Raw genomic sequence first — 11,496 nt, 5'->3', positions numbered from 1 at the left:
ATGCATGTATGTATTCTCGCGATAAATCATGGGGTTTCGTGTCTCGCGCGCTCGAAGGTCTTCCTGTTGGATTGTAAAATGGCGCATTGTTGTCACAACCTCATCGCGTCTACCTGATTAAGATTATGAAGGCTGTTTAGATTATCAAACTAAATATGCAGTTCATAATGTGACTTGTGCATGGGCCTGCAATAGATTGAACAAAGAGGTTCATTCATTTGCGTGCATACTTCGTCTTTGGGATAGCTCGTTCGGCTTGTTAGCATTAGCTAGCAAACGTTTTACTCGCTAATATTCAGTGTAGTTTTCCTTTAGACTAGCAGCACAAATACCACGAAGATGGGTTATTTAAAATTGATAGAGATCGAAAACTTCAAGTCGTATAAAGGAAGACAAATCATTGGACCGTTTCATAAGTTTACTGCAATCATCGGACCTAATGGATCAGGTATGTTATGATTCCAAATAACTCGCGGCTAATGCAGACTGCTTGCTAGCATTGGCTAACGGTAAACAGTGCAGTAATGCCCACCCGTCTTTAAAGATAACATGTAGTTTATGCATAGAATGTATGTTTGCGTCGCGTCTGACGTGTTTGACGACCTATCATACGATCTATATAACATTACCATTCTGCACTGTTGTTTATTTCAGCGTTATTTGTTATGGTTTATGACCATCAACTCGTACAGCGTTGCATGTGTCCAAATCATTTAATTTGTTGTGTACATCATCAAACTATGTTGTTGTCTTTCTAAAGGTGTAATATCATATTTTTTACGTGCGTTGTTGCCGTTTAATACCTGGGTTTGGTAAACACAGATAGGTTACATCCAACATGCTTTACAATACAGCGTGTCAACTAACTACAGTCTTTATAATGCCTGTAGATTTGAACCAACAAGAGTAAACTGAACAAACACTGAACTGAACAGAACTTTACACATTTTAAAGATCATCAAAATAAACTTTGATTGTGCAGTCTACCTAATAAATGGGTGACTTATATTTGCATGTTGTGCTTTAATATTAGTTTTGCTTGGGTCACTGAAAATCTGATATGGCGTTGTTGTTGTAGGGAAGTCCAACCTTATGGATGCCATCAGCTTCGTGTTGGCAGAGAAAACCAGTAACCTGCGAGTGAAGACTCTGAAGGATCTGATCCATGGAGCACCTGTAGGGAAACCGGCTGCCAACAGAGCCTTTGTCAGTATGGTGTACCAGGAGGATAACGGAGAGGAACGCTCCTTCACAAGAGTCATCATCGGTATGAACCGCCACTGACAATCAAGTTGGAATGATTCTGTTTTCATGGTTAAAAAATGTCAGTCTAATAGCTTTCTTGATCATTTTTAAATCAGTCCTTCTGTAAGCTGAAACTCATATGTCAAAGAATCCATCCTGTACCCTAAAATCAACCCAAGATGCAGCCGAGATCTGTAATCAACCTCTGTTGACTGCTCTGTAGAATTTATTTGTCATTAAATCATCTAAGCTAGTCAGGCAACACATTAAATTAAGAAAATACATGTTTATTGTAAGACAGTTGTCTTTCTTTGAGTAGGTTTAATGAAAAATGCATTTTGTTGCATGATAACAGTAATCCTCACACTGCAATGATCTGTCTGTGTTTGATCATCTTATTTTCTTCAATGTTCACGTTTTCATGTTTCAGGTTCTTCTTCTGAGTACCGCATCAATAACAAGGTGGTGAGCCTGCCTGAATACAGCGAAGAGCTTGAAAAACTTGGTATTCTGATCAAGGCGAGGAACTTCTTGGTTTTCCAGGTGAGACTGAAATCGTAAAGCTCTTTTCTTTGAGATGTGTATTCTGTCTTTTCATAATGCTTCTGTATTAAGTTCCAAGTTTGCTATCAGACGACTGTGTTTGCAGTGATCTCAGTACAGTTAAGAAATGTTGTTCATCATGATTTGAAGTGGCTTTTTGCTTTATGTTCAATAGAAAATATGAATCATTGATGCTTTGAAGTCGTTCTTATAACAAGCAGCCCTGGAAGCAGGCAGCCTTTGTCTTCTTTTGTGCCATCACTCTTTGGATGTCGTTAACGTAGCAAGGCATTTGCCTTCTCTTGGCATCACAGCTTTGGAAGTGTCTCGGCCAATTAGAGCAGAGCCCAAAATATTGATTTTCTGGTGGTAGTTAAATTAACATCTGGGAACAAGGTGTTTGTTGTTGCTGTTGTTTTATTCACTGCTTGTTCTCCCTCCAGGGAGCTGTGGAGTCTATTGCCATGAAGAACCCCAAGGAGCGTACAGCTCTGTTTGAGGAAATCTCTCGTTCTGGAGAGTTGGCCCAGGAGTACGACCGCAGGAAGAAGGAGATGGTGAAAGCGGAGGAGGACACACAGTTCAATTACCATCGTAAGAAGAACATTGCGGCTGAGCGCAAAGAAGCCAAGCAAGAGAAAGAGGAGGTATGTGCTTCAGTCGACATATAGTATCTCTGGAATTACATTGACTCTATATATTTGTATTCTGCTTGAATTGGAAATGAAATGCTTCATGTAACTTTTGCCCTTGGATATTAAAGGTTATTATCCTATGAGAGGAATTTGTGCTGCAGTAAGCGTTAGATGTTAAGATGTGCTTCTGATGAATTTTGTCATTTGATTATGCTGTTTTCCCTCATATTTTGTGTTATCTGTCCTATATTATTTGATTAGATTCAGCTTAATTTTTCTGTCATTGCAGAGTGCAGAGACAATGAAATGCAGTATTTGTCTGCATCCCAGTGCTATTGCTGCCTTTTTTGACCGTGTCGGGTTGAGTAAAACCATCAGTAAACAAAACACACACACTTCAGTTCATCACTCTGTCTATCTCTGTCCTTCCTTTATTCCACCAGGCTGAGCGTTACCAGCGTCTGAAAGATGAAGTAGCCAGGGCCAGTGTTCAGTTGCAGCTCTTCAAGCTGTACCACAATGAGACTGAGATCGAGAAGCTGAACAAAGAGCTGGGCCAGCGGAACAAGGAGATTGATAAGGACCGTAAAAAGATGGACCATGTGGAGGAGGAGCTGAAGGACAAGAAGAAGGAGCTGGGCAGGCTGATGAGGGAGCAGCAGACCATAGAGAAAGAAATCAAGTAAGTGACAATTACTTGGTTTCACAGCTCACTTTCTTGCCTATTGCGTAACTAATGCCATTTAAAACCGAGCGCTTTGTTAATCACCTGACTCTGCCCACAGAGAGAAAGACTCTGAGTTGAACCAAAAGAGGCCGCAGTACATCAAGGCCAAAGAGAACACATCGCACAAGATCAAGAAGCTCGAGGCGGCGCGTAAATCATTACAAAATGCCCAGAAGATGTACAAGAAACGCAAAGCGGACATGGATGAGCTGGATAAAGAGATGAGGGCGGTGGAGTTGGCCAAGCAAGAGTTTGAGGAGCGCATGGAGGAGGAGGCGCAGAGCCAGGGCCAGGACCTGACTCTGGAGGAGAACCAGGTCTGATGTTGGAATATTTTACACATTTAAGCTCGATTCAGTTAATTTATTCAAACCTGCATTGCAAAAAAGTTGGGATGCTGTGTAAAACGTAAATATAAACAGAATGCAATGATTTTTAAATTAACTGTGTTTACCAAAAATGGTTTTCCAAATTGTTCCTGAGTTCATGTAGTAATATCCTTTATAAAGTCATGTGTTCACAAAGTGGTGAACCTCGCTCCATCCTTGCTTGTGAGCGACTGAGCCTTTGGAGGATGTCCCTTTCAAACCCAATCATGACACTATCGCCTGTTACAGTGAACCTGCTTACCTGTGGAATGTTCCAAACAGGTGTTTTTGGAGTGTTCCACATCTTTCCCAGTCTTTAGTTGCTCCTGTCCGACTTGTTTGAAATGTGTTGCTGCATCAAATTCAGAATAAGCAGATATTTACTAAACTCAATTATGTATATCATCTTTATTCTGTTTTCAGTTGAATATATGGCAAAAAAAGATTAGCAAGGTATCACATTCTGTTGTGTTTGTTTCACACAGCATCCAAACTTTTTTGCAATCAGGGTTTATTTACAAGATTTTATTTATTTGATAAAATTAAAATACAGGCACTGCCATGTAAACAGTCACTACGTTTACATGCAGTCAATATTCGGGTTATGGTCAATATTCCTTTTTCTGAAACATTCGGAATAACACGTTTGCATGCGTGAGCAAACAGGGGTAATCAGTTGGGATATCCTGATCAAAACAGCAACGCACGGACAATGTGTTGACGCACGGAGGACGTCATGGCGCAATGCGTGTCATTACAGCTTCTTCTTCCTGTATCCAAAAACAACAACAACAACAACAACAACAGCAGCAGCAGCATGGCGGATAATGAACAGCCCGGGGCTGGTGCTGACCCACCACCAGTACTTGACACTATTCTGTGTCACTTTCTTCATTAATGGAAGGCGAGAACGTGAAGAAATAGGAAATGGAGCCGGAGCTGTGCCGTCCATATCCATGCTACCTGCACTCAAAAGACCAAGATTCCTTGCAAACAGAACATGCGCAGAACACAAATGAATGTTCCGTTCGGTGGGGATATTCCGATAGACGTGTACATGACCAAAAATTCGGGTTAGAAAAGGAGTAACCCAGGGGTCATATTCGGTTTTTAAAAACTGGAATATGAGCATAGGATTCGAAAGTTATCACATTCTGTGCGCAACCGGGTTATTGCTGATATTACGGTTATGAAAGGGTTGCTTGACTGCATGTAAATGTAGTGAGTGAGTTTGTGAGTCATTTCTGCTGTCATGACCCGCTCTCTTCTGTCTCTCCAGGTCAAGCAGTACCATCGTCTGAAAGAAGAGGCCAGCAAACGTGCTGCCACGCTGGCGCAGGAGCTGGAGAAGTTCAACCGCGACCAGAAGGCCGATCAGGACCGTCTGGACTTAGAGGAGAGGAAGAAAGTGGAGACGGAGGTAAATGAGATGATGATGGCATGTTTGTCCCATGTCAGAATGAATCGATTTTAACTGATTTGAATGTGTGCGATCATATATTTTGTTGTCTCTCTCCAGGCCAAAATCAAACAGAAGATCCGTGAAATTGAGGAAAACCAGAAACGTATTGAAAAATTGGAGGATTACATTTCCACCAGCAGGTATGCTGCCCTCATTTTTCCATTGTGTGTACCGAGCTGTGTTCAGCTTATTGATTTCAGCGTTTGCTCCATTATACTCCCTCATTCACGCTCTCGTCCTGTTGCCCCTCAGGCAGTCACTGGATGAGCAGAAGCGCATGGAGGAGGAGCTGACAGAGGAGGTTGAGCTGGCCAAGAGGCGAATTGATGAGATCAACATGGAGCTTAACCAGGTACTCAATACACACACACACACACACACACACACACACACACACACACACACACACACACACACACACAGAAAGAAAATCAAATGACTTCTAAGAGTCATTTTAGCTGACTGGTGATGATTTCAGTGTACAGTAGTTGCTAGAGACCCTTCTCTGGATGACCTTGAGTTCATGTTTACATGTAGCCACTTTAGCTAACCTGTTCTGCACAACAGAGCAGAAAACTAAATGTATACACATGAGTCAGTAGGTATCGATCACTGCAGATGCTTTCACATATCGGGGAAAAGCACATGCATGAACAATAAAATAAATAATGGCCAGGTGTGCCAGTACTCCTGTTGTTACTGTTATTAGTTACACCTGTGTTTGACAGGTGAAAATATCAGCGGTGAAATAGTCTATAACCAATCCCGTTATTCTTGGCTTCCTCTGTAGGTAATGGAGCAGCTGGGAGATGCCAGAATCGACAGGCAGGAGAACAGTCGTCAGCAGCGCAAAGCTGAGATAATGGAGAGCATCAAAAGACTCTACCCTGGCTCTGTGGTAAGACAGCTGTGACAATATTCAGTACAATATGATCTGATTTCCTGATGCTTGCAAAGGCATGTTTTTTGCTTCCTGCTACATTTAGTAAACGTATTGAATCAACTAAACATAAATTCTTTAAAATATACTGCTGTCTCTCTCTACAGTATGGTCGTCTCATCGACCTGTGCCAGCCCACTCAGAAGAAGTATCAGATTGCCGTGACCAAAGTGTTGGGCAAGAACATGGACGCCATCATTGTTGACTCAGAGAAGACTGGCAGAGACTGTATTCAGTACATCAAGGAGCAGAGAGGAGAGCCCGAGACCTTCCTTCCTCTCGACTACCTTGAGGTGACTACTAGAAAGTACAGTCAATAGGTCCACTCTTTATTTTTCTTTATTTTAGAATTTACCCAATATGCTTTTTTCTTGTCTTATCAAAGGTGAAACCAACAGATGAGAAACTGAGAGAGCTGCGAGGAGCCAAACTGGTAATCGATGTGATTCGCTATGAGCCTCCTCACATTAAGAAAGCCCTCCAGTATGCATGTGGCAACGCCCTGGTCTGTGAGAACGTAGAGGATGCACGAAGGATCGCTTTTGGGGGGCCATACAGACACAAGGTATTTGATTTCACTCCGGTAATGAACTGAAGGTGGAAGGATGTGAAATATTGGCTGATGTGAACTCTTTCCACCTAACCTCCCCTCGTGTCCCCGTGTCCAGACGGTAGCCCTGGATGGTACTCTGTTCCAGAAGTCTGGAGTCATCTCTGGAGGAGCCAGCGACCTGAAAGCCAAGGCCAGGCGCTGGGATGAGAAGGCAGTGGACAAGCTCAAAGAGAAGAAAGAAAAACTCACAGAAGAGCTCAAAGTAATTTGAATCACTAATAATACTTCTATCGTAGAAACGGTGGTTTTGGTCCTGTTTCTTTTTGTGTTGAAAGAGTTTGTTGGAATGCCTCTGAAATCTGGATAACCTCAAAGAGTGATCTGTTTTTGATCTCTAGTCACTGACTGCAGTTTGATGGATTGTCACCTGCAGTAAACTCACTTCTTTTTGATGTATGTCTTTGTAGGAGCAAATGAAGGCCAAGAGGAAGGAGGCAGAGCTGCGTCAGGTGCAGTCTCAGGCCCACGGTCTGCAGATGAGACTCAAGTACTCCCAGAGTGATCTGGAACAGACAAAAACCCGCCACCTCTCCCTCAACATGCAGGTACGGCCTGGTCACACCTCAGTGTTTTTAAATGAAGCGTTGCATGTCTGCAGCCCTCTGCTACAGTGACTGTTGCATTACAGCTTGTTCCATTTGTGTCATGCAGGAGAAGTCTAAGCTTGAGAGCGAGTTGGCAAACTTTGGCCCTCGTATCAATGATATCAAGAGGATCATCCAGTCCCGCGAGAGGGAGATCACCGACCTGCGAGACCGCATGAACCTGGTGAGATTGATATGAAGCGAGGTCCATTTACAACCCGTGTGTGAAAATGTGGCGTTGCAGTAAAGTCAGTATAAATTTTTTTGTTTCCCAGGTGGAGGATGAGGTGTTTGTCGAATTCTGTAAGGAGATTGGAGTGAGGAATATCCGAGAGTTTGAGGAGGAGAAGGTGAAGAGGCAGAATGAGATCGCAAAGAAGCGGTGAGTATAGATGTGAGTCAGTTGACTGTAGCTTACTGTTAGCTAACCTGTCGTTGGTTTCCTGTGTGGACTAACCTGGGACACATTGTTTTTCTTCAGTCTTGAGTTTGAGACCCAGAAGACCCGTCTGGGTATCCAGGTAGACTATGAGAAGAATCAGCTGAAAGAGGACCAGGAGAAAGTCATGATGTGGGAGCAGACAGTCAAGAAGGACGAGGCCGAAATAGAGCGACTTAAGAAGGTGAAAGACGGACGTGACTTCTGAACTTTTTCACTCTCAATTTTGACACCAAGTTTGTCAAACTCAAGTTTGTGTCTCTGTCTTCTTTCTTATCTTCCTGTAGGAGGAGCACAGGCACATGAAGATCATCGATGAGACAATGGCTCAGCTGCAGGATCTGAAGAACCAGCACCTCACCAAGAAATCTGAAGTCAACGATAAGAACCACGAGATGGAGGAGATCCGCAAGAAACTGGGTGGTGCCAACAAGTCAGTCACACAAACCTCAATATTCATGTCATATAAACAGAAATATTACATTTGAGTTGGTCTGTGCTACAAATGTGTGTGTGTTTTTTTTGAATCTTCCAGGGAGTTGACTCAGCTCCAGAAGGAGGTGACGGCCATCGAGACCAAACTGGAGCAGAAGCGCAGCGACCGTCACAACTTGCTGCAAGCTTGCAAAATGCAGGATATCAGGTTGCCTCTTCGTTCTGGAACAATGGATGATATCAGCCAAGGAGAGGTACACACAAAGCCGCTCAGGCAGGCTCTAACTTATATACTACTGGGAGTGAAGCAGAAAATGTCATCCTTTGTTTGCTGTGCTATTCCAGGGAAGCTCCCAGACAGATGAATCCAGCAGCCAGAGGACATCCAGCAGTGTTCTCGCTAAAGAGGCTCTCATAGAGATCGACTACAGCAACCTGTCTGAAGACCTTAAGGTATGGTGCTTAACAATGCTCGAAAGAGGGAATAGATCCATTTGTTATGATGTTTATACTTTAAGCTACACTTTGCAAGCACGCCTAAACTTACTTCATCCCGACTTCCTGCAGGATGCGCTGTCAGAAGAAGAGATTAAAGCGGAGACGAACACACTGCAGCAGCGTCTGAACGAGCAGCAGAGTATCCTACAGAGGATCAGCGCACCCAACATGAAGGCCATGGAGAAGCTGGAGAGCGTCAGGGACAAGTTCCAGGAGACCAGTGATGGTGAGAAGGCATTATGATGAGTGACGCAGGTTCACGGTGCTTTTCTAGATCTCTTCATAATGCTGTGTCTGTTTTGTTTCTGCCCTCCCCTCAGAGTTTGAGGCTGCTCGTAAGAGAGCCAAGAAAGCCAAGCAGGCCTTTGAGCAGATCAAGAAGGAAAGGTTTGATCGTTTCAATAACTGCTTTGAGTCTGTGGCCACGAACATTGATGAGATCTACAAAGCCCTGTCACGCAACAGCAGCGCCCAGGTATGCCTCAGTGTTTTATTTGTTTGTTTTTTTAACAATACATGTACTGCCACAGTACAAATTGTGGTCAATGTGGTTCATGCTACAGCAGGTAACACACAAGTCACAGGTCATGCTCTTGGTCTGTGAACCTTTTACAATGAGTGTGTCCCTCATCTGCAGGCTTTCCTGGGCCCAGAAAACCCTGAGGAGCCATATCTGGATGGCATTAACTATAACTGTGTGGCCCCGGGGAAGAGGTTCAGACCCATGGACAACCTGTCTGGAGGAGAGAAGACTGTGGCTGCTCTGGCTCTGCTCTTTGCTATTCACAGGTACAGAGTCTAAAAACATGTTTGAGTTATATAGAAAAAAAGGTCTTTTCAGAAAGGTGTTGTTGACGTCATCTCTCCTGATCGTCTCTAGCTACAAACCTGCCCCCTTCTTTGTCCTGGATGAGATTGACGCCGCTCTGGACAACACGAACATTGGCAAGGTCTGTTCACAAAGTGACCTGAGCTCTGTAATCAATGCTCCTTGTGATATAGACATAGTGTTCTTTTATTATTAAGCAGCTCATGACATTAAACACAAAGTATAACTCATAGTTTCCCTCTGTACCCTCAAGGTGGCCAATTACATCAAAGACCAGTCAGTGCAGAACTTCCAGGCCATCGTCATTTCTCTGAAGGAGGAATTCTACACCAAGGCAGACTCGCTCATTGGTGTTTATCCAGAGGTGTGTGTGACTCAATGTCTAAAAAATATTCACTGCAAAATACCCACAAAGCTTCTCAGTTGTTATTACAGTGTATCTGCAGGTCTTGAAAAGTGGAAAAAAGCATTGTATTTACTTCCCTCATATAGGACTTAAAAGTTATTAAAAAGTCTTAAATTTCATTTACAAAGACCTTTAATATTTTTCCTTGCCTGCTATAGATAGTAACATTAGGTGTTAAGTATCATTTTTAGCAAAAAAATTTATTAACTTAATTAAACTGGTTAATCCTTCCATCAGAATTCTGCCTCTTTGTCTCCAAAGTCGTAAAATAGAATTTGGTAAATACTACAGAAAGTCTTGGATTATAGATTTCATCATAATGGATCATATTTGGAAGACTTTGTTTCAAACATGGCTGTAAAGATCCAGCAGAAACCAAGAATAATAAAGCAACTTGAGTAGTTAAATAAATGCACTTTGGAAGCATCTTCTGTACATATGATTCAAGTATTGACTCACGTTCCTTCTCTTCCCCTCACAGCAAGGAGATTGTGTCATCAGCAAAGTGCTCACTTTTGACCTCTCTCAGTATCCTGATGCCAACCCAAATCCCAATGAGTAGGACGAGCGCTCCCAACACTGGTATTTCCATCTGCTACGCTGTCTGGGTTGCTAACATATTCTGTAGTCACAGATCATGTATCCATTAGGTCCCACGTGTTATTTCCTCTTGGTTTCTATGTTTATGTATTTTTTTGAATATGCTAGAGTAGTGAATTAGTGAGGTTTTTTTTTAGTTGTTGGGGGTCGTCCTTTATAGACAGCGACACCTGGGATGTATGTACATTTATAAAAGCCAGCCCTTTCTCGATTTGGCCGTATAAGAGTGATTATAATAATCAGTCCAAATGCATTAAACTCACATGAAAACGAGAGGGAATGCAACCTTTTTAAAACACTGTAGAATTTGTATCCATGTCGAATTTACCTGAAGCAAGTATTTGTTCTCAGAGCTTTTATACTGTTTATGACCCTCTTTTCAATGGTGTGCTTTCAAGCCTTCGCCTTTCCTCTGTTGTGTGTACTACAAGTATTTGCAATTTTCATGCGCAGCCTTTTTTTTAAAGCTTAATCAGGCAACTGTTGTTACAGTATGGTGGATACATTCCCGTGTGTGATAGCTAAATAAAACCCCTAGTTAGCTGCAACTGGCGGTGCTATAATGAGATCATGGAGCTTTGTGGGATCTTTCATCAGTAAATGATTTCAAAGGAAATGTGCTGTGTTTGAACAGCTGCATGAGAAACCACAGCCTCTCTTTATATTCCTTGAGTGATCTTCTGAATCAGCTTTAGATGAATGGAAAAACTCCACATGAAACTATTCTGTCAAGTCTGTTTTAATGATTTCTTTGCTTCAATAAATAAAATTTGAATTATTTAAGCTCCTTTATTTTGTTTACTTTTGTTGATTTTACTGTGTAGTGCAAGCATACTGCTGTTTCTGATATCAGGTGCTGCTTTTGGCAGCTGTCTGCATCAGTTTTGAGGAATTTTCTTCTTTATTTGAACCTACAATAAAGCATCCATGCTGCTGCATTAGTTTCCATTCCATAAGGAGTCGGTGTCTGCTTTGCTAGACAAGACTATTTATAGAGGCTCTCAGTTTCCACACTGTAATTTCTGCTGGGGTGAGTATCCAAAGCATGCACCTATCCTCTCGTCAAGGCACATCTAGCATTATTTTGGATTATTATTTACTGGTGCAAACTAAGGGTTTCTTTCCTTCTCCAAATCACAGCCTGTGCTGCTTCCAGATGTCCATCTTTGGTT

General features: G+C 42.4%; 1 protein-coding gene across 1 annotated transcript; it reads left to right on the top strand.

The window, feature by feature from the left end:
* Positions 1–38: 38 nt before the first annotated feature.
* smc1a (structural maintenance of chromosomes 1A) lies at positions 39–11,107 on the top strand. The gene is made up of 26 exons (XM_070969144.1): positions 39–448; positions 1,079–1,267; positions 1,676–1,788; positions 2,232–2,435; positions 2,867–3,105; positions 3,209–3,467; positions 4,798–4,938; positions 5,038–5,120; positions 5,233–5,332; positions 5,771–5,878; positions 6,028–6,213; positions 6,306–6,485; positions 6,589–6,735; positions 6,941–7,078; positions 7,185–7,301; positions 7,393–7,499; positions 7,599–7,740; positions 7,844–7,989; positions 8,092–8,245; positions 8,337–8,444; positions 8,559–8,715; positions 8,810–8,964; positions 9,127–9,278; positions 9,370–9,439; positions 9,572–9,682; positions 10,206–11,107. Exons 1-26 carry the CDS (start codon positions 340–342, stop codon positions 10,284–10,286), a joined length of 3,696 nt encoding a protein of 1,231 aa, XP_070825245.1. The 5' UTR covers positions 39–339; the 3' UTR covers positions 10,287–11,107.
* The last annotated feature ends 389 nt before the right edge of the window (positions 11,108–11,496 follow it).

Source organism: Chaetodon trifascialis, chromosome 8 (genome assembly GCF_039877785.1).
Source record: "Chaetodon trifascialis isolate fChaTrf1 chromosome 8, fChaTrf1.hap1, whole genome shotgun sequence".
Lineage (NCBI taxonomy): Eukaryota > Metazoa > Chordata > Actinopteri > Chaetodontiformes > Chaetodontidae > Chaetodon > Chaetodon trifascialis.
Note: the sequence above shows the minus strand (reverse complement) of the source record. Positions and strands in the feature narration are given on the sequence as shown.

Coding starts and splice junctions, on each gene's coding strand:
- smc1a (XM_070969144.1), top strand. CDS start 340: ATGGGTTATTTAAAATTGATAGAGATCGAAAACTTCAAGTCGTATAAA. Junction 5,879..6,027: donor GACTCTACCCTGGCTCTGTG/GTAAGACAGCTG, acceptor CTCTCTCTACAG/TATGGTCGTCTCATCGACCT. Junction 7,741..7,843: donor AAATAGAGCGACTTAAGAAG/GTGAAAGACGGA, acceptor ATCTTCCTGTAG/GAGGAGCACAGGCACATGAA.